This window comes from Poecilia reticulata, chromosome 2, assembly GCF_904066995.2.
Source record: "Poecilia reticulata chromosome 2, P_reticulata-male-v2, whole genome shotgun sequence".
NCBI lineage: Eukaryota > Metazoa > Chordata > Actinopteri > Cyprinodontiformes > Poeciliidae > Poecilia > Poecilia reticulata.
Genome location: NC_088831.1, coordinates 18,536,055 through 18,562,896, shown reverse-complemented (window position 1 = coordinate 18,562,896; position 26,842 = coordinate 18,536,055). Strand labels below are relative to the sequence as shown.

Here is a 26,842-nt window from a genome sequence, read left to right as displayed (position 1 = left end):
GCCTCTTGAAAAGCGTTCCCATTTTAAATTGACCTCGTCTAGACGTTACTTAAAGGATGATTCACATAACTAAAGTGCACGTCAGGCACGTGCAGAGTGGGGGGCTGGGGGGGCTTGAGCACCTGCCCTTTTTGCTCCTTGCCCCTAAGTGCCCTTTTGGTCAATTTTTATTTTTATTTTTTATTTTTTTTGTATTATTATTTTCTAAGCCCTCTTCTGACACATAACATGTACTAAAATTATTATTATTATTTTTTTTTTTTGTACAACATAATAAGCCGGTCACCTTGTTACCTTTGACCTTTTGCCCGTGACGCAGTTGCCTCTCGCGCAGTGAGATAAGGCGGCTAACTGGAGCTCAACGTAGTGAATGTTCCAGATTACAGAACAGTTTTTGGTGAATTATAAAAAAAATGTTTTTGGTGAATAAAGTGGAGTAGACTTGCTACTTGTTAGATGACGGAAAACGTTGAACGTATCGTTTCTGCTTCAGTTCAGAGTCGCGGTTTAAGCAGAGAGGTAATGAAATACAACAGACACTGACAGGCCTCTGCGCCTGCCTTTCTCTGACGAACTACTGAGCGGGAGGAGACAGCCAGGTGAGGAAAACTGTTCTTAACTATCGATTCAGTATTTTTTTCATACAGACATTAAGCTGTTGTTGTTGTGCTATTAGCTAGCTGCTAGCTAACGACTTTGCTAGCAAAGCAAGATAACTAAAAGCTTCTTCCCTGTATCTATAATGATATCAGTCATTCTTCAGTATCGCTTATGCAACAGGGCCACATCACCTGTCCAAATTCTATCATCTCCATAATGGATATATGTCCAATCTTCTAATTTGCTTTACTGCATAATGTACATTTCATTTATTCTGGCGTTAGGTAAATGTATCTTGAAGGAGAATAACACTTAAATAAAAGACCAACAAGGATATTAATTTAGAATTAAAAATAACTCACCCTGAATTACCAAGATAGACATAATGTATGTAATAAAAATGTCATTAATTAAGGGGAAAAAACTCAACCCAGACTTTAAGTTTAGGATCTGGTTCACAGAGTATGAAGTTATTTTGTTTTTACCAATTATTCAATGGAGAAAAAAAACTAACCTCAGTTAAATAAAATAAAATTGTAATAAAAACTTTTGGAATTGTAATGATTTCTTATTTAAAAAACAAATCGTTTTGTTTAAAAAACTTTTTTTTAAAATTAAATAACTAATTTTTGTCTTGTGAACTTAAAACGTTATTTGCCAAACATAAACTTTTATTTTCACACATCAGAAATCTTTTGTGATTTTAGGCCCTGCCCATGACTCATGTGAGAATCACAAGCAAAACTTTGAGTCAAATAAAAACTTAGAACATTAAGAAAATATTTCTGACATGCACAAATAAGTTTGTTTTGCAAAAAAAATTCACTTCATGAGACATATGTGTGATTTAAATGTTTAAAATAGTTTTTTTTAAGCAAAACTCAGTAGGCTTTTCTCATGGTGACATGCATTAACAATTTAATTTTTGCTTTTGTTTTTTTCTTTTTTCTGCAGTTCCACATTAAAGTTTGATGCAGCTCTGCTTTCCTGAATGGACCGTCTTCATCTCCACTGCAGCAAACAGGCAGCTCTTTTTTATAGATCACAGTCACTAAAAGGTTGCATTGTGCCCTGGTTTATATTTTTAACAGTGTAATTCTGTAAAGACAAAATATGTAAATCAGAGCTAGACCACCAGCTCTGATTTACATATCTTACTAAATTGCTGGTTTGAATATTGAAATACTTTCCTATAACAAAATAAACCTGCAGAAAGAAATTACTAATAAAATATGTTACATATGCATAATTGTATGCTCTATATGGAGATGTCTGTTAGCTTTGATTGTATATCTCACAATTTTGTAATTTATCATTGTTTATTAAACTCTGAAAGCTGTTTGTTAATATTCTGTCCTAAAATACGGTTGGATGTGCCTTTTTTTCTTTTGAGCACCTGCCCCTTTAGTGGTCTCTGCACGGCCCTGGTGCACGCAGCACAAATTTACTCATACTTGTGGAACAAACAGTGGAGAAAATAGAAAAAATAACACTTCCAGTTTTTCACTTCCAGTAAAATAACATAACAGTTTGGTTTTATTGTTTTTGATTTTTTAACATCATTAACAGATTTAATCGGGAAGACGATGAAGGGAAATTCTTATCGCAATAAACTTTCACGATAAACGATACGATAAATCGTTTATTTCACTGTAGTTCCTCATTAACTGAGGCTGGAGCCTGAGGCCTCCACTGTTCAGTCAACATGCAATGAGGGCCAGATTGACTTAAAACCCGGATAGCGCGCGTGTGTAGGCTTTGATTTCTGTTTCCATGGTTACCAGGTGACATATGCTGGCTTGCGATAGTCGGACAGTCTCTCACATGGGAGTTCAGAAGGTAAAGGACACGCGACGAGGTCGGACGCCTCGGCAACGCAGATGGCAAACAGCTGCGACCCGGGCGCCGAGACGCCCCCGCTCCGCCCCGCGTCGCACCTGAACGCTGCCATGCCTGACCGCGGCTGACCAGAGAGCAGGCTTGTGTGATCATGCCTCAGAAGCCTTCCTCCTCCTCCTCCTCCTCTTAGCATTGACTCATTCTGTGAGAGAATCTCAACTCCCACCCCAGCAGACAGCCTGTGGGTGTTCCCACTGACTGGAAGAGGAGAGAGGGCAGATATCTGCCAGACGGAGCGCGCCTGTCAATGCGGTGAGCGACTCGCGCACTCCATCATATCTGTCGCCAACTCTCCGCTGCGTAAGCACAAATCCCAAATGCAGCAGGTGACAAAAATGGAGAAACAAGGAAGTTATTAAACAGCAGCTGCTGTGGAGGACAAGAGCATGACGACGAGCGTGTTCATGTCTCCAGGCCACGATGTAGCGGTCATCAGGCAAGTCTTGCTCCTCTCCAGGCCCTCAGACGGCAGGACGTTGAGAAGTCTAAGCTAGCTCCTTTACGTTGCTTTCCTTCCTGCAGAGGCTTCGTCTGACAGAGAGGAGCTCTACGAACAGCCATTCAGAAGGGATGAGTAATGACAGCTTCATTTAAGCTCCTCACAACAGAGAAAAGGAGAGCAAATAAAGACTCTGATCAAGGGCAGGAGTAGGAGTGGCACAGAAAGAGTCGGCGAGTCCACAGAGTGTGGAGTGTGGCGGCTGGTGAGTAAACATCTCAGTGGTGCCAATAGATTTCTCTTCCTGTTTCAGAATTAGTACCATGAAAAGAAATGCATCACAATAACTGATACAATAAATGCCCAACAAGAGACTTTCTGCAAGTGTCTCCTGTTTTCTCATGGTTCTTTAGCCTCTAAACACTTTCACTGGAGACACAAAACCACATATTTTTAAAAGCACCACATAGATTTGAGCCGGTTGCAGTTGTGGCGAAAACAACTCATTGAATTGCGACGGTTATGACCTCTGCTCTAGGCCCAGGTAAAAATAAAACTGCTGATAAAACCGAGCATGCGCTATTTCTTCCAACGACTCCAAGATCAATTTAACACAAACGATAAAATAAATAGGTTCCATACGAGGGGGTGAATTAGAGATAAGGAGTTCAGAGGCTGTGCTGAGAGGCTGAGGCAGCTTGAACAAAGACGAAGCTCTTCCCGCAGCTTCTCCTGAAGCTCTGCGCCTCTGCCACCAAGCCCCAGTTGCTCTTACAATGGCACTGAGACACAGAGCATGTGTTGCCCATCTGTCAGACAATATGTCAACACAGCCATAATAGCCCTGCTAAATGCGGCTCCGGCCTGCTAAAGCCCTCCACGCCGAGGCGTCTCCATCTCTTTCGCGTCTGCAGCTCAGCGTTTCCGATCACTTTAACATCCTTCTGACTGACCTTGCGGAGTTAAACGGCGCTTGGATTCCAAGCAGAGGCGCTAAACGCCGCTCATTCCCCTAAAACAATAAAATAAAAATCAGCGCTACCGTCTAATCGCCATCAGCCAGGAAGTGCTTGGCATTGCTAAGCGATAACCACTTCCTGTCTCTCTCTGGAGTTCACTCGTATCATTCAGAAAAAAATATTCCAAACAAAATGTGATGAAGATGAACTGACAAAACAAACATTTTTTTTTTTTTATTTTGAACGAGAGGCAAACATCAGACTAAACCAGGCTCAGCCTACAAGCAACTCCAAGTCAAAACTAGACACGTTCAGAGACTTTGGACACTTTATTAGGTACACTTCATTACTACTGGAAACATGATCTTTTACCTTTAAGTGGTGATTCTCTGTCTGCTGCTTCAAACTCCCACAAGTTGTGTGTTTGTGGATGAAATGCCCATCCAAGCACTGAAAAGATGCTTGGAACAAATCGATGCTTGGAGGTGCCATAACATTTTTCAGCTGGACAGAAACAAAACTGAAGTTTTTAGTTGGACCAAAGAGAAACGATCTAGAGTCAGCAGCACACAGATTCAGGTATTACAGCTGGAAACTAGAGATCAGGTCAGGAGCCTGGGAGTGGTGATGGACTCTGACCTGAAACTTCACAGTCACATGAAGACAGTTACAAAGTCGGCCTTCTGTCACCTGAAGAACATTTCATAAAGCAAATGTTGATTTGCTTGATGAGTTTGATGACAGCAGTTGGCAAAATGTAAAGTTTATTGCTTGTTTTATAATTGGTCTTATATTTTTATGGTGTCAATCAATCAATCAAATTTTATTTGTATAGCACATTTCAGCAGCAAGGCATTTCAAAGTGCTTTACATAATTGAAATAAAAACAGCATGTGACAGTGAATAAACAGTTAGAAAGACAAAGAGAATTTAAAACAAAAAGGTTAAAGAAAAAAACAGTAAAACCCGCACCCCTTGTATGACTTCAGTTAAATGTCTCACACCTCAGAGTTTTAGTTAAAACGCCATTTAACAAGGATTCTCACACCTCTAGATATAGATTCGTTTAACTGGGACGTTTTCCGGGGGGACTTTACATAGACAGTGTGGAAGAGAAATAAAAAGAAGTTAATAACTAGATGAAAAGTAAAGATAAAAACATTAAAAACATCAAAAACATCAAAACCCGCACTCTAAACCTAATTTAGCCATAAGCATCTCTAAACAGGTGGGTTTTAAGTTGAGATTTAAAAGCACCCAGTGTTTCAGCTGTTTTACAGTTTTCTGGAAGTTTGTTCCAAATCTGTGGTGCATAGAAACTGAATGCTGCTTCTCCTCGTCTGGTTCTGGTTCTGGGGATGCAGAGCAGACCAGAACCAGAAGATCTGAGGGGTCTAGACGGTTGGTACAGTAATAACAGATCTTTAAGGTATTGTGGTGCTAAACCGTTCAGAGATTTATAAACTAACATCAGTATTTTAAAGTCTATTCTCTGAGCTACAGGGAGCCAGTGGAGGGACTTTAAAGCTGGTGTTATGTGCTCTATCTTCCTGGTTTTAGTGAGAACGTGAGCAGCAGCATCTGGATCAGCTGCAGCTGGAGGATTGATTTGTTAGTAAGAGTGTCTGGACTGTATTGTTGCTGAAATGTTACACATTAATAAACTTGGCTTGACCTCTGTTGTGATGACCTCTGTTGGGCTACTTTACTTCTCTAGAATCATAAACCAGGTGGCTTCCATCTTCTTACATCAAACAGGCATGTTGTCTTCATGTCACTCAATGGATATGTTGACTTAAATCTCCTTTCTTCCACATTACGACTCTTGATCTAATGTCCAGCGAGTCGTTTTTACCATATGTTACAAAAGCAACGGAACAAGTGTGCCTGACAAAGTGGCTGGCGGTTCCATATTTTCATCTGTGCGAAACACAAAACAATTCAGCCTGAAATCTGCAGCGAAGCTAATAAAACATCATTTCAGCCAGACGAACAGAGGCGACATGATGGCAAAGCGCGAGATGAAAACACGAGCGCGTTGGACTGGAGGCTAGGAAAAGCACAACCAAACAGAGGAGGAGCCAGATCCCACGGAAACTCGCAAACATTCCAGTAACAGTTCCCGATCACACTCATTTCCCCCAGACGAGCGGAGCCGAGTGCGCCGCCGTCCAATTAACAGCCAGTTGGTTTGAATGGATTACTACCTCGTTAAAGAATCCGAGTCTTTGTAGGTGTGTAACCACCTGGCAGGCGAACACACTCCACAATATGTTGGCTGACTTCACTCTACATTGCCTGGGTACTGCAGTACAATAGCCACAAAAGTGCGTGTTATTCTAGGGACCAAATCTAGTTCAATTTGGAGAGTGTTAGCAAAGAAAGAAAAAGAAGAAAAGAAACTACGATTCCGGGGAACCAGGTGGCTGGAAAATGATTTGGAATTACAGCGGAGTGTCTTTTGAGAGCACAGGCTAAAGGAGAGGCCTGCAGTTCGACTGTGACGTCAGCGAACCACTCAGTGGAAATCAGTGTTATGAGGAGAACGACATTGGATCAAGTGCAACAACGTCCCTGATTGTGCTTTATGACCAGACGAGGTTAAAGGGAAGTTTTAAATCTGATCCTGTGATTTGTTTGCGACTTTAAAGGTTTAGGCCTTGAACTGGAGGAAATGACCATGCTGCTGCGTTTCAAAGGAAACTCTGGTCAGTGTAGGATGGGTTTGATCAGTGTTCATATTTTAGATTTTGAAGGAGAATTGTGAAAATAGCAACAGGACATTCCAGAGCAGATGCCAACCATAGCGACAGACTTCAGTGACGTTTAGCCATCAGTTTTACAATCAGAATGATATCCGTGGGTCAGTCCAATGACATTTGAGTCGCAGTTGCATTGGGCTCAGTAGCAGAGGTAAAAACATGTAGTACTGATGCTCTGAGATTCACACAGCTGAATTTTTCAACATATTCACACACACACACAAAATTCATGGCAGTCTGGTTTATCTTGGTGATCAAATTGCTTTACAGAGTAGAGGACTACTTTCCCATGCCATAATTTATTCCGATGACATCGATTTAGATTTTTTAGGTTCAGTAAGGAAGCTCCATCTGAGCGAAGGAGCCTGTAAAAGCTGGTGTGCGTTATGGATCAGTTACAGCCGAGGCTAGAGGACAGCGGAAGCTACAGACCATCATGTAGACTCTGCATGAATCTGACGTTGAATTAAGCTTCTTAGCTAACCTTAAGATGAAGTTTTCATTACCTATAGTCAATAATTCAGCAGCTGCACCTCATCTGTGGTTGTTGAGAGCAAAGGTGGACCTATAAACTCGTCCACGTTCACAACGCCGCCAGCAGCAGCAGCAGCAGCATGCCGAACGACGGCTGCTGAAAGCAGAAGCGGCGGCGCTACCATGCGGGTGAGCCGCTGCATCGTCTTAATTGCGAGGATGAATGCGTGAGCCAGCCTCGCCTAATTACATTTTACGTGTAAATTTGATCTTAATTGACCTGCCACGCAAAGTAAAGGTTAATTGAATAAAACTGTGTTTTGCACACATCTGCCTCGGCGTGGAGGACGGCCGGCTGGAAGCACATGAGGAGAGGAATGATTTAGATCTTTAACAGAGACTTTAAGAAGCGTGTGGGTCTGATAACGGAGGTGTAGAGGAAGAGAATTCACACAGGCCTTCGTGTTTCCATTGGCAATGGGCCACCGCTGGGGAAAAGAGAGGCCTTGAGGCAGAAAACAAGCTTATCTTGTGGATCTCACTAAATATTTAAGACCATGTTTCATGAGTCTTATTCTGGAACCTGTTGAGCCTGCTGATCCAAATCATGATCTTCCTTGATGCATATTTGAGTAAACTGTCAATAATCAGACCACCGTCTAAAGGTACTGATTTCCTTTTTAATGTTGCTAAGATTTTAATAGGCAAATGGTTTCTATACATTTACCAACACAAATTTCAACATTGTGGCAAACACTAGTAATCAGCCACCCACAAGTGAAAAGCCACGTATTCAGAATTTGTAATAGGAATAAAGTACAATACATGGAAGAGTCGGTGCTGGCCTGGATTATTCTGCACTGACTAAAGGGGAATTATTATGATCTATTATTTTATAACACAATCAAGTAACTGCGTTACCTTCAGATCTTTAAAATTTCTTTTAAGTCATGTACAGCATTTTTATATTTGCAATTTAATGCCTTGAAATTGGGCCTCTGTCTCTTTAAGAAGCTCCTGCTCTTTTTGAAACTCCGCCTTCAGTGAGTCATCACAACATGGCTCCTCTATTAACCCATTTTTACCAGCGTTTCACTGAGTAGTAGCTCCTATAACGAGCTCACCAGATGCTCAGTTCCACCAGGTGTTTGCTAATCGCTTCAGCATGAAACAAAGCTCAGAAAAGTTGAATTTACATGATAAAATAATATAAATAATAAGCTTGATGCACAATATTTCTCTATATATTTATGAATGCGCGTGTGTGTATGTGCACACGTATGTGATTTGTAAATGTATATTTGTGTGTACACACGCGCACACACCCACCCACAGATATCTTTAAAGTCCCAGCAAATAAATGTCTATGTGTTTGTAAACATGCATAAATAAATGTGTTATTTATGTTTACAAACACATGTGTAAGATAAATGTGTTTATATGTGCACACATCTGTATTCATTTGTACATATATTGACATTTTCATATTTATATATCCAGTTTAGCTGTGCTGTTCTTTATTCAGCTGCTTTTCATTTCTGTTTCTCTTTTGTTCTGTTGTCCTCTTTCTGTTATGACAGTTTGAATTTCCCACTTGTGGGACTAATAAAGGATTGTTTTATCTTATATTGTCTTGGAGTCATGGAGTCTTTAAAACACTCTTTGGGATTTGAAGAACCTCTATTTTATTTGTAAAAACAAAAAGAGGGGGATTCCTCACTTTTAAAAAAAACAAATATCTTTTACAGACCCAACAATAGGCATTATCAAGCAAAGAAAAAGTGGAGATTATTCGAAAATTTCCTTTCTATGGCCTCAAAACATCTGCTAGCATAGGGGCTTTTCTTTTGTGACACTGAAATCTCGTCATCTGTGGCTTTCTCAGCAGTATGTCCTACATGAACATTTTGAAAGTAACCAGGGGGGGAAATCAGTGGAAGAACAGCTGCTCTGTGTGGGAGGACGGAGCCGTAAAACTCCGGGATGTAATCTTTAAGGCCCGCGGGGGAAGGGGCAAGGTGGGGCTGAGGGCTGGGGGGAGTTTTCCTTATGTGCTGCACAGAGGGTGATGTTTTTGCAGCAGGCCCACAGCTGTAACCCAGGTGACTGTGTGTGTGCTTTGGCACGCAGCGTGGAAACTGGTTTGGAGTGAAAAGACTCCAACTCGACGAGAGCCAAGTGAAAAAAAAGAAAGAAAAGAATAAAAACTGGCGAGGAGAGTGAAAAGCAGCGATAAAATGTGATTGGCTGCCGCGGCAGCGTTTGGTAGCTGAATCCAGGCGCTGATTTCGGCAGGAAGCGATATCATATTTATCCACAAGAGCGGAGGGAGCGACGGCGTTGTCGCGCGTGACTTCTCGCCACCTCTCTAAATGTGGGTGCGCGCGCGCTATGAACCCACTGTTCAAACTAATTACACACACACGCCACAACTCCGCGGGGGGTGTGTTCACACACACGGGTCAGCGGGAATATGATTCATTAATAACGCATTCATGAAGGCGCTGTATCCTTGTTGGCTAACAGAAACCTGCTGCGACCACAAACTCTGACTCAGACGACAAGGACTTTGTCACCAACACACACACACACGCACGCGCACACACACACACACACACACACACACACACACACACACACACACACACACACACACACACACACACACACACACACACACACCGTCGCTCAGCTAACTGGTGATTTCGCCTCGTCTCAGTTGGTGTGCACCGTCTGTAACGCTTCGATGCTCTTCGTCAGGAGCAGCCCGAAGCTCAGGCAGCAGGAACATGGCCAGGCCCGGCAATACGGCGTAAAAATAACACCTGAGAGTTATTACAACCAGATTCGATTTGATCGATTTCTTCCTCGCTTTCTTTTCCAAATTACAAATGACAGAAAATATGTCTGAAAAGTGGCTTTCATTTCAGTTCATTCTGCTAGTTGTACCACTGAGTACAACAGGACCAGGCTATGAGCATTTTGGATTAATTATGAGAATACGGTTATAATGTTAGCAGAATGAAGATGACACTTTAGTAAGAGAACGACTTAAAATTACGAGAAAAACATTTTCTGTGTTAAACCCTGTATGAGTATATTATGAAACATTTATTTAAATTTTAGATCATCAGGCACTTTCCACTGTCTGGTTGTACGATATTAAAACAAACAGCACAAACTTAAGAGACACTGAACTCTTAAAAATGGTATTTTGACTTTTTAATTGTGTTCAGTATTTAGGCTTTTATTTTCCTGAAGATTAGGAGTTAAAGTAATTCAGCAATTTTAAACATACAGCTAGATTTTATGGGAGCATAAGACCCAAATAAATAAATAAATAAAAAACATTTTTTGAAAGGACCTCTTAATATTTATATCTAAAGTGCACTTTTTCTAAAGAAATTAACCAACCCATCAGTACTAAAGGGAATTTCCAATTTCCTTTGAATGCTGCCATTTGTCATCTGTCGCTAGGCAGATTAGCAAACTGGTTTGCCACTTTAAAGCAGGATTTGGAAAAGTAAGATAAAACTATTATGAATGAATGTAAAATTTAACAAGTCCTAACATTGCCAGAGGTGAAACCCAGAAAGAACTTTTTCTCAACAAGAGCCAGAACCGGCTTCAGTCACATCTAGATTAGGCCTTCAAGATGACTTATTAATGGTAAAAACAAAGCACTTCAGCAACATGACATGCATCAGAAAATGCACTGCTAGTCATTTCCATTAAAACAACACACACACACACACACACACACACACACACACACACACACACACACACACACACACACACACACACACACACACACACACACACACACACACACACACACGCACACACACACACACACGCACACACACACACACACACCAGTGTGTATCTGGCTGCCATCTGCCTCTCCACAGTGTAGGATCCAGCAATCCCTTCTAATGACGTCAGCATTTTAGAGATGTTTTTTATGTTAAAGGCGCAGTATTATATATTTCACAGTGCTATTCTATATAACCGTCAACTTCAGTTCTTATAAAAATCCTATATATCAAACATGACTTAAAAGAAATTAGACTGTGTAATTTCATGCCTTGAAATTGGGCCTTTGTCTCTTTAAGAAGCTCCTGCTCTTTCTGAAACTCCCCCTTCAGGATGTCATCACAACATTCCTCCGTTAAGATTTCAACACTCCTAGCAGCTTCACACAGAAGGTAGTTTGTATAATAAGCTCAGCAGATGTGCAGATGTTGCTGCTGCTAGTCTGGAGGAGCTGAGCTGGAGACTGCAGCTCCAAGGAGGAGCTGAGTGTAAAAGGCGGAGCTTTGTGAGAACAAGCGTTTAGTCCTCCCCGAATGGCTGCCATGGGAGATTAAAGGATTCCTCAAACATGCATGAAAGAATCAAGACAACACTCCAGGTATGTTTTTGATGATGGAATAACATTATAATATGATGTAAACCTTAAAAAAGTCACCTTTACAACTCCACACCAAAGCACTACTAGTGTGCATCCAACTTTAAAAGTTTGCATAAAAATTATACCCAAGGTTTCCCAAAGAAAACTCGCTGAGCCTGGTGGTTGGGTGCTAGGGCAGTCATTCATCCAGCAATTCATCGTGTTTTTGAGTTACAAAATGTTTAAAGTTGACAGGAAATTTGAAAATATCACTTGATAATTCTGTGTTATTGAAAGACTGGAAGATTCATACCTGAACACTAACTATTAAGTCTTTAAAAAATGCAAATATTTTAAAAAGACGTAAATAAATAATGCTTAGCCTGGTGGGGGCACAAGTAAAGCCTGGAGGCCCGCCAGGCTTATAATACACTGATACCAATATGGAATTACACAGAATGTCTCAAAGTCTCATTTAGGCACAATATACTTTCAGTTGGTTGCCAGAATGTCTTAACTTACAAGTTACAAAAAAAGCTGGAAACATTCGTTAAAACAATGCCAGAAGAGCTCTGCTTTAAGCTTACGTCAAGCTAGCTGCTAGCTCAACATCAGAAGATACCAAGAAAATGATTGTTTCTGCTTTGATTAAGTTAGTTGCATTAAAGTGACAATTTATAAATATTACTGAACAATGTGTGAAAGGACTTCCCCACTGTGTTTACATCAGCTCATATTCTTCCATTATTAACAATGTCTGTCTGAACTTTTATTTTCTTTAATGATAAAAATAACGCAGCAGCAGCAGCAGCAGCCTGGGTTTACTCCATGTGTAATAAAAGAAAACAAATCCTGATTTTAGAAAACTACACAAGCAGGAGGCAGCCAGCCGTTCAAGACTTTTTTATTTCATTTTCAGAGTGACTACGAGCGCAGATGGTATGTATATGAGTTAGCTGAGGATGTTAATTACGAAATCAAGGGAAAATGTAAACAAACGTTTGACAAGTGGATAAAAAAAAAAATGCTCCGTTTAAATTTGGCTCAAACCGCAGCCTAATCCCTGCATGGGAAAAACACACACAACAAATGAAGGGTGGCGAGTCAGCTGCCAGGCCTACAGCAAACGTTCACATAGAGAGCCGTCCCACATCTTCAAGGTAAATATCTCCTAGTAAACATGCCGGACTGCGTCTGTTCGGTCCCTCGGTTTGCCCGATCCGGTGGGTTTTACAGCCAAAATAAAGCTGAAAAGGGTCTTTCTAGTTTGTGTTTTTGGCAACAAGCTTTGCCCTGATTAAGCCAACTGAACACAGCAAGCAGCGACGACCTCATTAAGAATGCTTTATGTACTTCAGGAAATATTCACTTACAACTTGCCCAACGCCAGAATGAAAAGGACAGGGATGGCTTGACAGCTGAAAACACTGACTGCTCTGCTGAAACACCCAGCATCCTGCAGGAGTACAAGTTCTCAGGACAAACTAGACAGAGGAACTTATTCAAGCAAATTCAGCTGCCAACAGCAAACCAAGCTGATAGCTGGAGCAGGGCAAGATGCTCTAGCTATCTAGACAGGTCTAGACAGCTGTCTTCACAAAAATTAGCTGGTAATCTCTTGTTTTTGTAAAAGTTTGACTTTCATATCACTTTAAAAAAAACAAAAAACAAACAAAAACAAAACCGGAGGTTGTGATGTTGCGGATGCGATCACAACTATTAATGCAATTTCACTCAACATTCACAAAGTTTCGTGCGGACCTACAATTTTCAACGGTCCAACAGTTCAAGAAGTTATTGAGATAAAGGATATTACCATTCTTTTTCAAGTTATCTAATGGTATACTCACGAAAGAACACATTCTCAAAGATCAATGCACTTTAAATTTTAATGGACATTTAACACCTGAACTGGGAGACATTTTAATTATCGAAAATAAATGAACAAATCAACTGAAACAACAAAAATCAATTATGAAGTCTCTGTAAACAAAACTGTCTAGCCGAGACTGAAGACGTTTGTCATCCATTGCTTCAACTGTCATGCTTATCTCAGAAATTTTAGATGCAGGCCGATATAATCAGACACTCATTTTCTGAATGATATCGGACCGATATGCGAAATCAATATTGTTGCACCCTAATTCCCACTATGCTACAAAGAGGAAGAAAAGACTTGAGAATTGGTTGTTGGATGCCAGCTGTTTATGCCGCACAAGAGTCAAACAGCACTCAATGGATTCAAGGGAGAATGTCATTTTCCAAAAACATTTACTTCTAACAACGGAGAAAATCCATGGTTGACTTGTTACTGTAAATAGACGCGATAATCACATTACGCCAAGTGCAACATTTTTCTTACAATGAACATGACAAGGTGTTATTGTTGCAGAGGTCCCGACAAACACTGGATGGAGCTTTATCTTCGGAGCGCTGGCAGGCACCCTGCGGAGACGCTGGGGCCTGCTGGGGGGAGTTTTCCCCCAACATGATGAGGAGGGATGAATATTTCAGTGGTTCGGAGTAAGATCTCTCCGTTACATCATCTCTGTGTAATTGTGCGTGCGGAAAGCAGCCTCTCAGCAGATTCTCCTGTAAGCCCCCCCACGGAGAGCCTGAGATTGTATAACGTGTGCCGCTTACACACACACACACACGCGCGCACACGCACACACACAGAGCTGGCAAGGCCCCCAGAGACGGAGACATGTATGTTATTCCCCGCGGACCGCAGCCCCAATTCAGTCACAGTGGTGACAAATTGGGGGGAAAATATGCTAATTGCTATTTGGATGTTGTTTAAAAAAACTGCAGTCAATTAAGAAAGATTTACAAGGTTTAGCACAAGAAAAGGGCAAAAAAAGGAGCCAAATGCAAAGTGGTACAGATTAACTGCTGTGCATCATTTTGGGAGGTTGTTATGTTTCCAAACTAGGGCCGTTGTAAAGGATTATTTTAGTAATCAAGTACTCTATCAATTATTCTGACGATTAATTGAGTAATCAAATTTAAGAAATTGAATGAAAATTTTGGTATAGCTATCACTATAGTAGCAGTATTAATATTGGCTATAGATATTGGTCAAAGTTTTAATCTCTGTCCATTCCTAAAAATGACTTTTCTGTAGCAACATGAACTTGGAATTTTATTGTGATATTTTGTGATAACAGTAAAAAAAGACTTATTTTTTAGGTAACTATATGGCTATGGCTGCATGGTACAGCAGTCACAGCACCACAAACACAAATAATATTCTTGAAAAACATTCCCATTTGCAATAGGCTTCTTCAGGACACCAATATAATACAGTCTTTTTATATCTTTTGGTATTTACAGCAGTAACGACAAAAGTATTTTTAAAATCTATCCATGTCTTTTTTTTAACAACAGACTGTACGACTGGTAGCCCATGACCACAGTCAAAAGCCTACAACACACAAATACTGCTCTTAAAAAACTCACCAAACAAAAAGCCCAGAGGACAGTTCATGGATTATTAAGTATGGATTATTAAGTAGGCTTCTTCAGAACTAGCCTGGTAAAAACCAGCACCTTATTCCACATTTCGCTTCATCCAGAGGGTCTGGACTCTCAGCTATTGAAAAACTTACTGGAAAATGAAACTTTTACCCAATCGCTAAGGTTTAGCCGTGGCGTATGTAACATGTATGAAGCTTACCGGAAACTGCCTGCACTAACAACCATCCTGCAATGCCGAGAGAGAAGTGCTGAGCCGAACCACTCAACTGTTGAAGTCAATTAAATATCTGGAAGCATGGCCAACATGGACGGAAAGGCTTTGTTCACTTCATCTGCTGCCATCGCTAAAACTAGCTAGCTGGCTAGACTACAATTCTAAAACAACGCAGACAATTGACGTCATCGTTCACAACTTCTCCTTCTGTTCGTTGATTGGTAGAAAATCAGTGGGAGAAAGTCCAGACCTGGCACTGAAACGAGATTAAAATCTGAGCTGAATTACGCATGAAGGCGATGGCCAGGCTACTTGATAACACCAGTTACACCTCACAGTCAGATTTTATGTCTAAACACCTGCGTGTCATGGGATTAGCAAACATCAAATGATCACAATTTAAACAAAAGCAAACAAAACAAAACATTGATAATGAAAAGCTGCGACCAAAACCAATCCCTAACAACTACTGGCCCAGCAGCCCCCAATCTGGTCAATGGAGCCGATGTCACCAGAGTCCGTCCTCTGTCAGATTCTAATTTAGACACAATGAGGCTAACAATGCCGAGCATCAGTGAGAGAAGCCAGCCACCGCTACCACAGAGCCCCGGGGCCCGCTCTGAGAGGGCCTTGGCTTCAGTAGAGGAGCTGCTTCCACACATCTAGGTCAGTGTTTCACACGTTTAATTAGGAACATGTGGAAATGCCTGGCCGGCAAATACGCTCGGTCTAAACCAGCCTAAATATGCACAGCACACTGGTTAGAGGTGGAAAAGGCAGCAACAAAAAAAGGCTGGGGATTTGAAATGGCCAGCTGGGCCATTAGGTGAACACACCCTAAGACAGGGGCCGGTTCTCAGGCTTTACTCCGTCACCTCAGGGAAAGGGACACGGTGGACCAAACAGAATTAAGAAGTGACACGTGCTACACACACACACACACACACTTAACATAGCCTCCTTGGTCTGAGAGTTATACTGACATTAAGCCTTCCTACTGCACCCCAGAGTGTCCTCGGAGGCCATGAGGAATGCAAATGGAGGTTCATTTCTCTTATTTACCGTGGAGTAGCCATGGTGATATGTGGCATCCAGAGGTTTAAATAGAAATGCTGAAATGTTCAGCTGGGAAGTTTGAACTCTCCTCGCCGCCTTCATTAAAAAGTAATAACATATTGCCACATGAAGGCCGACCCAGTCACCAGGCTTCACTTGCTGGTCACTAAGCAAGTGACGCCTGCTTAGTGCTTCACTAAGCTAACAGTAATAAGAAAGACGAGCTAAAGAGTCTTTGGTGAAACAGTTGGAAGCACAATGGGAACATAGTATGATCAGTATGTGAACACATAAAGAGGCTGAGGTCAGGTGTCATCTTTTTATTCACCAGAACTCCGAAACCACTGCCCGTCTTTACCTACACGCTAAAAACTTCAGAGTAAAGTGACGAGTCATGGAGAAAAGATTTTGGACATCTTAATTAGGATGAAACAACTGAAGTGCAAGAAACATTCTATTTATTTTAATTGTTTTTTTGTCATGTTTGTCTTTTTTAAGACTTAATAATTGGGGTTTAAGTGTTGCCAATAATGCCTTCCAAAAACACATAATTACCTGGTGATAACTTCACATTTCCTGTCAACTTCAAACATTTTTTAACTCAAAAACAAGATAGGCCGATGGATGACTCGCCTAGCTCAGCAAGTTTTCTGGGGGAAACCTCTAACACACATATGTGCATTTCCATCTATATTAGGACTTTGCATGGACTTCCATTGAGTTCAGTAACTCCACTGATGCCTAACCCAAACATTTTTCCTAGGGCTGGGGACAGACCGTTACCGTCTGTTCCGAACTTTAGCCGAATCTTAACTCACACCGTCTAAGGCAGGCGTGGGCAACTCCAGGCCTGGAGGGCCAGACTCCTGCAACTTTTAGATGTGTCTCAACTTCAACACACCTGAGTCAAACAATGAGGTCGTTAGCAGGACTCTGGAGAACCTGACTGCACTGAGGAGGTGATTCAGCTGTTGGATTCAAGTGTGTTGGACCTGGGAGACGTCTAAGAGATGAAGGACACCGGCCCTCGAGGACCAGGATTGCCCACCCCTGTCCTAATGTGTTAGGACCCCACTTTGGTCCCCATAAGGCCCATCAGTTATAAGGTTAAGAACTATGGTAGAAATGGTCCTAAATAGGATAGCTAAACAAGTACACACACACACACCCAACCACACACCAATGCATCACTCTTTTCTGAGGATGAACTAGAAAAGTGAATGGCCTGAAGGCACACAGTGTCTCTTGATGTGTGAGTCAAACTAATGGACTGCTTCCTTCCACTGTACCCCCGACCTCTGCTGCTCACTCACTCATCCCATCTCCAGCGCAGCCGCTCTCTCTTTTCCCCTCCTCCCACATTTACTCCACGCAGTCCTGTCTTTGTGCTCCTAACCTCTTCATTTACTCCCCTCCCACCCTCGCCGAGTCCTTCTTGTTTTTGGGACACAAACCGCGCTGGAGTGACAGGCTGGAGAGGGAGAGGAGAGGAGCTGCAAAACAAAACCACCAGGACAGACCAAGGATGCGCTTCCAGCTTCTAAGTACAGAGCCTCACAGGAGTATCTGTCCCTGTGAAATATTTTGCTGTGTTATGTAACCACAGTGTCATTTTATTTGGACTTTAGGTGATAAGGAAGGTAGAGCCAGTTCTCCACCAGGAAAAAGACGCAAATGTTTTTCTCACGATTTGATTCTGATTTTAGGGGTCAAAATCGACTCTTGAGTCAAGACAATTAGTGAAAATGATTTCTGCTGTTAGTGTGCAAAGGATCCTCGTGATCTGCTCCAGTCTGCTTTGTAAGGTAGAGTGACCATTTTAAATTTTAAATATTAATCCACGCTTAGATGGAGTTACTCCCTCCATCCTCGGTTTTGTTTTAACAAAGTGTCATGAAGAGAACGCAACACGCTCCTGCTGACAGCCTCCTTTGTGGACCTCAACGTTGCATTTTCCAAAAGTCTTTGACCATTTGACGGTCTTCGTAGTAATTTAGTGAAGAACTGAAAAAAAAAAATACATCGTTTCTCACCCCGTCTTCTGTATTCACCAAAGACCGGATTAGTGAAAGTGGACTAGTTGAAGTGAAATATCAACATTGCTGTCCAAGCGCATTTCAACATAAATCACAGCCACAAACTTCTGACCACAACACTTCACACAGAGCTCTGTACCGTTTGGTATGCAGTACCTGGGCTCAGCGTATTTGCATTGCTTCCAAAGGTTCAATGTTCATTATGCGAACTTTGCACATGGTCAAACTCAGTCTTTCCAGTAATCTGGTAAAGAAACAAGATGATTCCAAATGTTTACCTTTTAATGAAATATCTCTCCTTTTCATTTATGGGCATGTCACACATGCAGGATCCTGCTCTCCAGCTCTCTGTTGGAGGGAAAAAACCACTCACACACAATGATTACCATTGGTTTTAGTGGTCAAGTTGTCAACATAAAATCTTAAATATATGACATATAAAGGAAAAGGGGACACAGTGTTTTGCTATTAATTATCATCACTAGGACAGCTGGATAACAAGGTCCAATGGTTTCACATTTCACAGGCCAGGAAAAAGTTTTAATTAAAAAAAGTAGATCTGTTATGCTAGATTGACTTTGGCAATCTTAATATGTAGATGTGCTGCAGAATTCAGTGTGTTTAGATTCAGCTTTTTTTTAAAAAAAGACTGTGGATGGTAAGTACAAGAATCGTGTTTTTGCTTGACTGGGTGTTGAAATCTGACAACGATTGCTAATGTCTGTGACCTGAAGTAACCTCGCCATTTTTGTACAGCGAATTTTTAGACGCTGAATTTGAGACAGTGAATTTGAGCAAGTTGAATTTTTAGGACACTGAAAATATTGTATTTGAATTTTAAAAAGTTGAATTTTTTTATATGCTGAATTTTTTAACACTGAAAAATATATATATTGAAAATTTCACCACTTTGAAATAGGAATGTGAATTTTTTTAACAAAAATTGCAAACATGTATAAATAATGACACTGAATTTTTTTTTAAATTGAAAAAGTAAGCACAAATATACAACATTCAAGTTTCAGATGCATTTTTTATTCAAATTCTGATGGCACATATTTACTTCCATAGAAGTGTGTCATATTTTTCAGATCTTTATATCTTAGAGTAAAAAAAGGAATAGCATGTGCCCTATTTCTGCAACTTCACAACTATGCCCTGTTTTGTGTTGGTCTACCATGTGAAATCCCAAGAAAAAACATGGAGGTTCTTGACTGGAAGATGAAAAAGAAGTGGTAAAAGATCAATACTCCTTCAAGACACTACAAATCCAGCTCCCACAACCTACTGGGAAATCAGGGAGCCGCTTTCCGAGCACCATTCAGGAAAACCTATATTTAGCAGCTCATACGCCACACCACACAGGTCTAAACCTTGCAGATCGCACATGCCGAAAGACAAACAACTTTTAAAGTGAAGCCTTTCCTGACTGCGGTCTGGTCTGTTTCTGGATCAGGGAAGCTGGGACAATGAAAGGTGCCTCTCATCCTCAGAACCCCGCAAATCTCAGACAAGCTGTCAAATCCAACCAGAAACCACAAATCAGGGGCCGCCAGACTGAGCTGAATCAAGGCACTTGAATTTGGAGCGTTCGTCGACATCCAGGTTGAGGATGTTGTGTTTTTTTGCTTGTTGAGGAATATGCTTTTATTTCATGCATGAGGACAGAGAGCAGGAAGAGCAGCCTCACTCTTCGGGCCCACACTTGCGAGCATTTTGAGTGAGAGAGAAACAGATTGCTTGTGACTGTGGAGGAGAAGAAAAGAGCACAGTCGGGCTTGCCTAAACACGTTCCGTGACTTCCAGGCCTCGTCGCCCCCGTTAAACAGTCAACCATCCCTGCGACACCACGGAGCGGTCCCGCAACCAGTCGGCCCGCATGGTCTGACTCACATGGTGGCGCCTGAGCCAAGCTCCTCCTGAATCAGGTGTTCAGCTGCCTGCTCAGCCAATGAGGAGCTTGGTTCAAGCCCAGCGATTCGAACGACTCCAAAAGAGAGAAACAGCTTTGCCTGGAACAGACTTCCACCTCTATTTAGTAGTAAAGTAGAGACGGCAAATACAGCAGCTGAACGAAGCAAACATTCTTGACATGTTTACTGGCAACACTGGAAAATATGAAAAAAATTATTTAAAAATCTGTTGTTGCAGCAGAAAAACCTCACACTGAGGGTGTTTTCTCGGCTGACAGTCTGGTGGACTCGGTTGGATTTGGGGACCAAAATTGTGATATTTATTACATTTTGAGCTGGGGGGGTCGGCTTTCACACAGCACCGTGCCAAACGTCGTAAACCCTTTGGAAAACCTGTTCCCCTCCTCGCCTGTGTTGGCGCTGCACCATGTGTGTTTTGGTTGTATTTACCCCCATAATACCCTGCTCTTAGTCCACTTCCAGCTTTTGGAGCGTTCTCTTGTCCGTTTGTATTCACATATGGATTCGAACCGCATCGGAGTTTATTTCAATTAAACTATGACCTACAGTTCGACTGTCCATTCACACCTCCCTAAACAAATTAGAGTTTCTTGGCAAACAAACTAGAGTTTGGCTAAAGCGAACTAAAGAGGGCTAGTGTGGATGCAGCCTAAAAGACTCAAGCTTCAACCAAAGCACGTTCACACAGTGGAGGGAGAACATCCCATGTTAAAAATTCATTCTCCAAAATCAGAGTTGTCACAATTACTGCAACCTTCACATGTCGAAAAATCGTACTGGATTCTAGAAACACATGAAGCTGATGGCATGACCTAATTTCTGATCCACTGGGCTAATAAGTGACTACTGAGGTGCACTCATGGAGCATTAAAATGACTATTTCTTAATTAGCAAATGAACCTTGCATTTGAAAAGATAAATAAACAAAAAAGTAATTCAGATGCCCCAGGTGGGTTTGACTTCAACCAAGGAAAGAAAATGCAGAACCGCACTTCATGGCACCTTGATGAGCATGGCAGGGAATCTGTGATGCTGTGGGCCCATTTATCTTCAAAAGACCTTGTTATCATGTATGACATTATGAAACCAGATATCAAATAAACAGTTTACAAACTTTGCCTGTAAACTTCAAATGAGTCATCACTGAGTCTTGAGGAGTCGTGATAACGATCATAAACACATGGAAAAAGCAACACGAAACCCATTCAACAGACAACGTGCCAGAAAAAAAAAACTGAAGAGGTCATAAGACAAAATTGACAGCAGGTGTTCAAACATTTGAGCCACTGGCACAGCAGGATTTACAAGGATGTGGCCCCTTAGCCTGGCGCCAGTTTTGGTGCTCTATCCACTAAGGAAAAGTGTGTTTACTAATGCAAATTACAGTACATTAACAGGTAGTCCCACATAGCAGCAGGTGTAGGAAATGTCAATAATTCCATGTTGTTCCCACAAAAAATCTACTATAAATTCATAATTTTCAAATATTTAAAAAAGTATTTGAAAATAAATAAACAAGTATTTTCATTTAAATAAATTAGGCTGCATGAGGTAATACAACTCACCTAATTTGCACCTAGGACTTTTATACAAAGTACAATGTTTGCAAAAACACACGTTCATTAAAAAAAAAAAAGAAAGAAAAAGTCTTTGGGCCACCCCCAAAACTTGGGGCTCTGGGCTACTGCCCCTGTAAAGTCTAACCAAGGCCACTGGTGAGTTTGTAGAACATGATTATCATTTATGATATCAACTTACACTACTGCCATAAAAATCTGAGGTTTTGGGGTTCTTTACACATCTGTTACAGCGGAATTTTAATTATTTGAATATTAACAATGTGGCAAGCTTGTCTCTTACAAGATTACAACAACAGCATGGTTAAAGTTGCATCACTCCCAGACTCTACTGTCATGTCTCCCTCTCTGCAGTCACCATTCCTGCAAGTAGCCTGGATCAGACTTCCAGTCACTAAGGAAGACCAGATGTGCAGTGTGCATGACTCATGACGCTCTTTGTGCCATGCCCCTTTAATCTCTTCATCAACCTGCCAACTGTCACTGGGTCAAAGCGCACACATTTTACGGCCGGTTAATGTATGTTAGGGCGGCTGCAACACGCAACTATAAACTCAGAACGAAATCCTGCTCCGTTTTTCTACCGTCACAAAATAACACTACTTAAATTCAAGGTGCTTTTGGGAAAATGACTGCTTGTAGCCGAAATATTTAAGGCGAACGAAACCACAACAGCACCACCAGCTCCAGAACTGACGCCGAGCTCTTCCCGCGTGCGTTTTGGAGCTGCGCGTGCGCGAGCGCGCGTGACAGGTCCTCAGGAGGAGTTGATTAGAAAGCCCGGGTGACCTGCGTTAGAAGAAGCGGCCACACAGAGCAAGAGAGAGCAGCAGCGGCACTTACTTTCCGATGACCTCGCAGAGCTCGTACACATCTTCAAACAGAATGTCGTCGTCCGCCATAGTCCGAGCCCGGCCGGGGATGAATTATCACCCACACCTCCACGAAATACAGACGTCCCCCCCAAACTGGTAATGCTCCTGGATGTGGACACCGGAGGCCAGGGGCGGCTGACCGCTTCACAATAACAAACGACAACACACCGGCTGCCTGGGAAGAGTTACAAAATAGCTTTCTTGTTCCCAGTTGTTGCCTCCGTCGTCGACCCCCTGCACCCCCCAAAATAAAGCTGTGGTGCAATTGGGGTGTCGGGACGAGGAGAGCTCAGCAGTCCAGTCTGGGAGCCCCCCCACCCCCTGTTCCGCCCCGCCTTTAGTTGAGCCTCCCGGTGTCTCAGAAAGCAAAGCTGTCAAACATGAGAAACTCTTCTTCTCCTGCTGCTGTGTCCGCTCCCTGACACTTTCCCTCGGCTCTGCATGTGGAGCTCAGAGAGGATGAGAAGCGGGAGCGGAGCCGGCGGACAGCGCCGCTCAGTCCATCAGAGTCGGGTTACAGCGCGGATCCAGGTGGGCTACGCTGGTCCCCACATCCACGGCTCTTTGCGTTACAGCTTCCCGGGATACACGGACAGTCCACTCCTCCGTTCGTGCGACTCACAGCCCGGGTGAACTCCTCTTTACAGCGTCACACCCCGTCTTCGCTGCTCCAGCTGCACTTCTCAGACCGTCGGTTCACCTCGCAGTCCTCCCAGCGTCGCCTGAGCGCTGCTCGGACGCTCTGCTCCGCGGAGCTTCCAGAAACCAAAGCTCCTCCTACTCGGCAGTTATGAAACTGCTCCGTCGTCCTCCATCTTGGCGCGTGCCAGATACGCGGGGCTTTCGGTTCAGTCCTATACGGATTTGAGCCAACATGGTGGAGCTGCGGCGCCATATACGTTGCTTTAAAACCGCAGTTTCTCTGGACTTGATCAGTGGACGGGAATAAAGTGGAATTCCCAGCCGGAAACATTAGGGACAGTGCGCTTACAAGTCTCTGGAACTGTTATCTATGAAATAAAGAAGTTATCTCACTTTAGAAGAACCGTCTTCATATGGTCTGTGTGCTATAAAAAGGAGATTGAGAGGGTATAAAATTTAAGACATTTTTAATACAAAACATAATGAGGTGCGTTAGTTTGGAAATATGTTTGAAAATGGCTACATTCCAAAAGCAACTATTTTTTTTTAAATCAAATCCAACCTAAATATTTTTGATTAAAACTCCCCTGAAGGTTCAGTCAACCCTCAGTAGCTGTATTTCCACTAACCATATAACTGCAAAAATTCACATTTCAAAAATTAGTTTGCTAAATGGAAAAAAGCTTTTTGATAAAAAGTTTTGGTGCCAGAATGAGGTGGAGGACGGGGTGTTTTTTTTTTTTTGGTTGCTTTTTTTGATATTTTTTAATTGCTTTGTTTTGCAAAACTCCGATGGAAAAGCTTTTTTCATCACATCACATGAGTCACATGATCAATAGCCAGATGTTGCCTCTGGCGCAAACCACAAAGAAGACGACAACAGGAAGTTGAGGATCATGTTTTCTAATGAAAAACATGATCCATGTTTTTGAATAAAACATGGATCATGTTTTAGACATTTATTCACATGTGATTTCGACCACGCTTCATATTTAATGGAGACACCGCAATTGCGACATTGTGCTTTTTCGTCGTTAGCAGAATATTCTGCACACATTTGCAATGGAAACGCAGCTGCTCACATACACCGTGTGGGATGCAGTAACTGCATCTGCAGAGCTTATTAATGAACTATTTTTCAGTCTAATGCGCCAAAGAATGTTTGCAAACGGCTTTATGGAGAAATGTTGTGATACTGAAGCCAGAGCAGCAGCTTCTTAAAGAGACAGAGGCCCAATTTCAAAGGATCAAAGTGCAAAGTTAAATTTCTCTTAAGTCATATTTGATATGTACACAATTTTCATGACAACTGAAGGCAACATTGTACATATAATACATATGTATAAGGCTCCTTTAAATCACACAGCTACGCTCCAATGAGGTGAATGCTTGTGCTGGATTTTACTTTGGAATATAAGAGAAAAGCAGAAAATGTATAAAAAAAAGTTGCATCATTTTCCTCCCAACCATGCACTACTTTGGTCTGTTGGTCTGTTACATAAAATCTTAGGAAAATATATAGATGTGTATTTGCAGAGTAAGAGGTGACAAAATATAAAAAACACTCAAAACAAATTAATTTAGCAAGAAACGGTTAAACAATTGCTTTTACAGTTTGCGCTGACACGATTGGCTCTAAGCTGCTTCTTCCACCTCCACAGCCTTTCTGCCTGGAGCGTTATTCATCAGACGGCGCTTCTCATTTGCTACCGCATTGCTAATATTAGACTGCTGTGCTTAATGACATCTGTGCATGCAGTTCGCCGTTAATGGCCGATCAGTTTACCAAATGAACGACCCGGCTCTGCTCTCTCGTCTTGATGATGCACAGATGTTATCACCATTTGATACAGTCATTGATTGGTTCCATTACGTTACAATCATTTGCAACGTTGCCATTTTTAGTTCCGTAATTTTATTGACAGTAATAGGAGTTTGGCGGATTTTCAAAGCCGCCTCCCTGTATGTCTGCAAAGTCTCCTGAAGACAGCTTCTGTCTGTTTGCCCTCTGTGTGGGCATCTTCATGAAATGACCAGACTTCACTCATCGCAACAAATTGAGTAACGCAACATGACTGTCTGGCTCTGTGACTGATACCGAGTCCATGAGGCTCATGACGTTTACTGATATACAGTACTAGCCAAGTAGTACTTGGCTAGTACTGGTGTGTCATTACCAATAATTTGGTATTACCATTACTGTCTTTAATGTTTCTTATTGTCCTCTCACATTCCTCTTTGGTGGCTGGTGTTAAATATTATATATGCATATGTTTGTTGCTATCTTTTCTCTCTTTCTGCAGGTGTAGAGGCAGACTTCTACTCTGTATGCTTCTTTATCTTCCATTTTAAATCAGTCACCTTCACACTGCCAGACAAGACAAGTAAAATGTTTAGTTGTGCTGCTCACCTCGGTTTCTAGCACTGCGCCGTTTCTTGTGGCAGCAGGTTGGAGCGGCCATTTTACTTTCATTCAGATTTTTTTCCCCCTATTTTAAAAACTTTAATCTCCCTGTTTCTACCAGAAACTTTAGGGGATTTTTTTGGGGGACAACTATTCTCTCTGGTTTTAGATTCCGTGCAGCTGGAAGGACTTTTGCTACGGTTTCACATTTGGGCGCTTGTTATGACATGTAACCATAGCAACAGGGTGGTTTACAACAGGGAACAGCTGGTTAACATAGTAGAAGCTCAAATGATACCTCAAAAATAAAAGATGAAGTGAAAATAATGTGTTGCGGCATTACGGACAATCCTTCATCAGATTGTCCTACAATAGGGTCAGAGGGTTCTCTAGATGTTATGTAACACAGACTGCTACAGGAGATCCTTCCTGCCAACAGGCATCAGCTTCAAGCTACAAATCTGTGAAGAAAATACGAGTTACAACATTTCATTTCGCTTTGGGATTAATAAGGTATTTTTGAACTGAAGTTAAATTAAATTCTGGAATTTAATTTAACTTCAGTAGCTTCACCTTTCTTTTCTCCAACTCTTTTCCTTTTCTTTTGGTTTGCCTAGTTTCCTTTCTTACATGTTTTGTTCTGGTTTCCTAATCAGTCTGTTCAGCCAGAATGAGTTTCACGACATTAATTAATTAGTTTTTTTTATTTTTTATTTTAGCGCAGTAATCCTCTTTTTTAATTCCAGATTATTTGAGGGGCTGCAGTGGCCCCTGGGGTAACCATTAGGCCCCCCGATCCCGGCAACACCAAACAACATGACCTAAAAGAAAGTCACTGTAGGCGCAACATGGATAGATCTTTGCTTCATTCACTCTGGTGGGTGACTCTATTGCCAGATGATTGCCTAATTAACGTCAAGTGAATAATTAAACAGATTTAGTGAACAATGATGAGCTTGTTCTTTTATTTATGTGTTTTTTTCCTTCTTTACAACAAAAAAGGATGTGATGTAATTAAATGAGCCCCTCAGCAGTTTCCCTGTACGCGCTGGTTGAGCTCCCTCGATGTGGGTCTGCTTATTTAGCACAGAGTTC

General features: G+C 41.7%; 1 protein-coding gene across 6 annotated transcripts in view; it reads right to left on the bottom strand.

Moving 5' to 3' along the window:
* Window positions 1–23,464, bottom strand: part of caska (calcium/calmodulin-dependent serine protein kinase a) — a 149,714-nt gene extending 126,250 nt beyond the window's left edge. For all 6 annotated transcript variants that reach the window (XM_081599119.1, XM_081599134.1, XM_081599142.1 and 3 more), the window contains exon 1: window positions 22,670–23,464. In XM_081599119.1, coding sequence (XP_081455245.1) covers window positions 22,670–22,728 — 59 coding nt within the window. In that variant the 5' untranslated portion in view covers window positions 22,729–23,464. The remainder of the gene's footprint in view (window positions 1–22,669) is intronic.
* Between the last annotated feature and the right edge of the window lie 3,378 nt (window positions 23,465–26,842).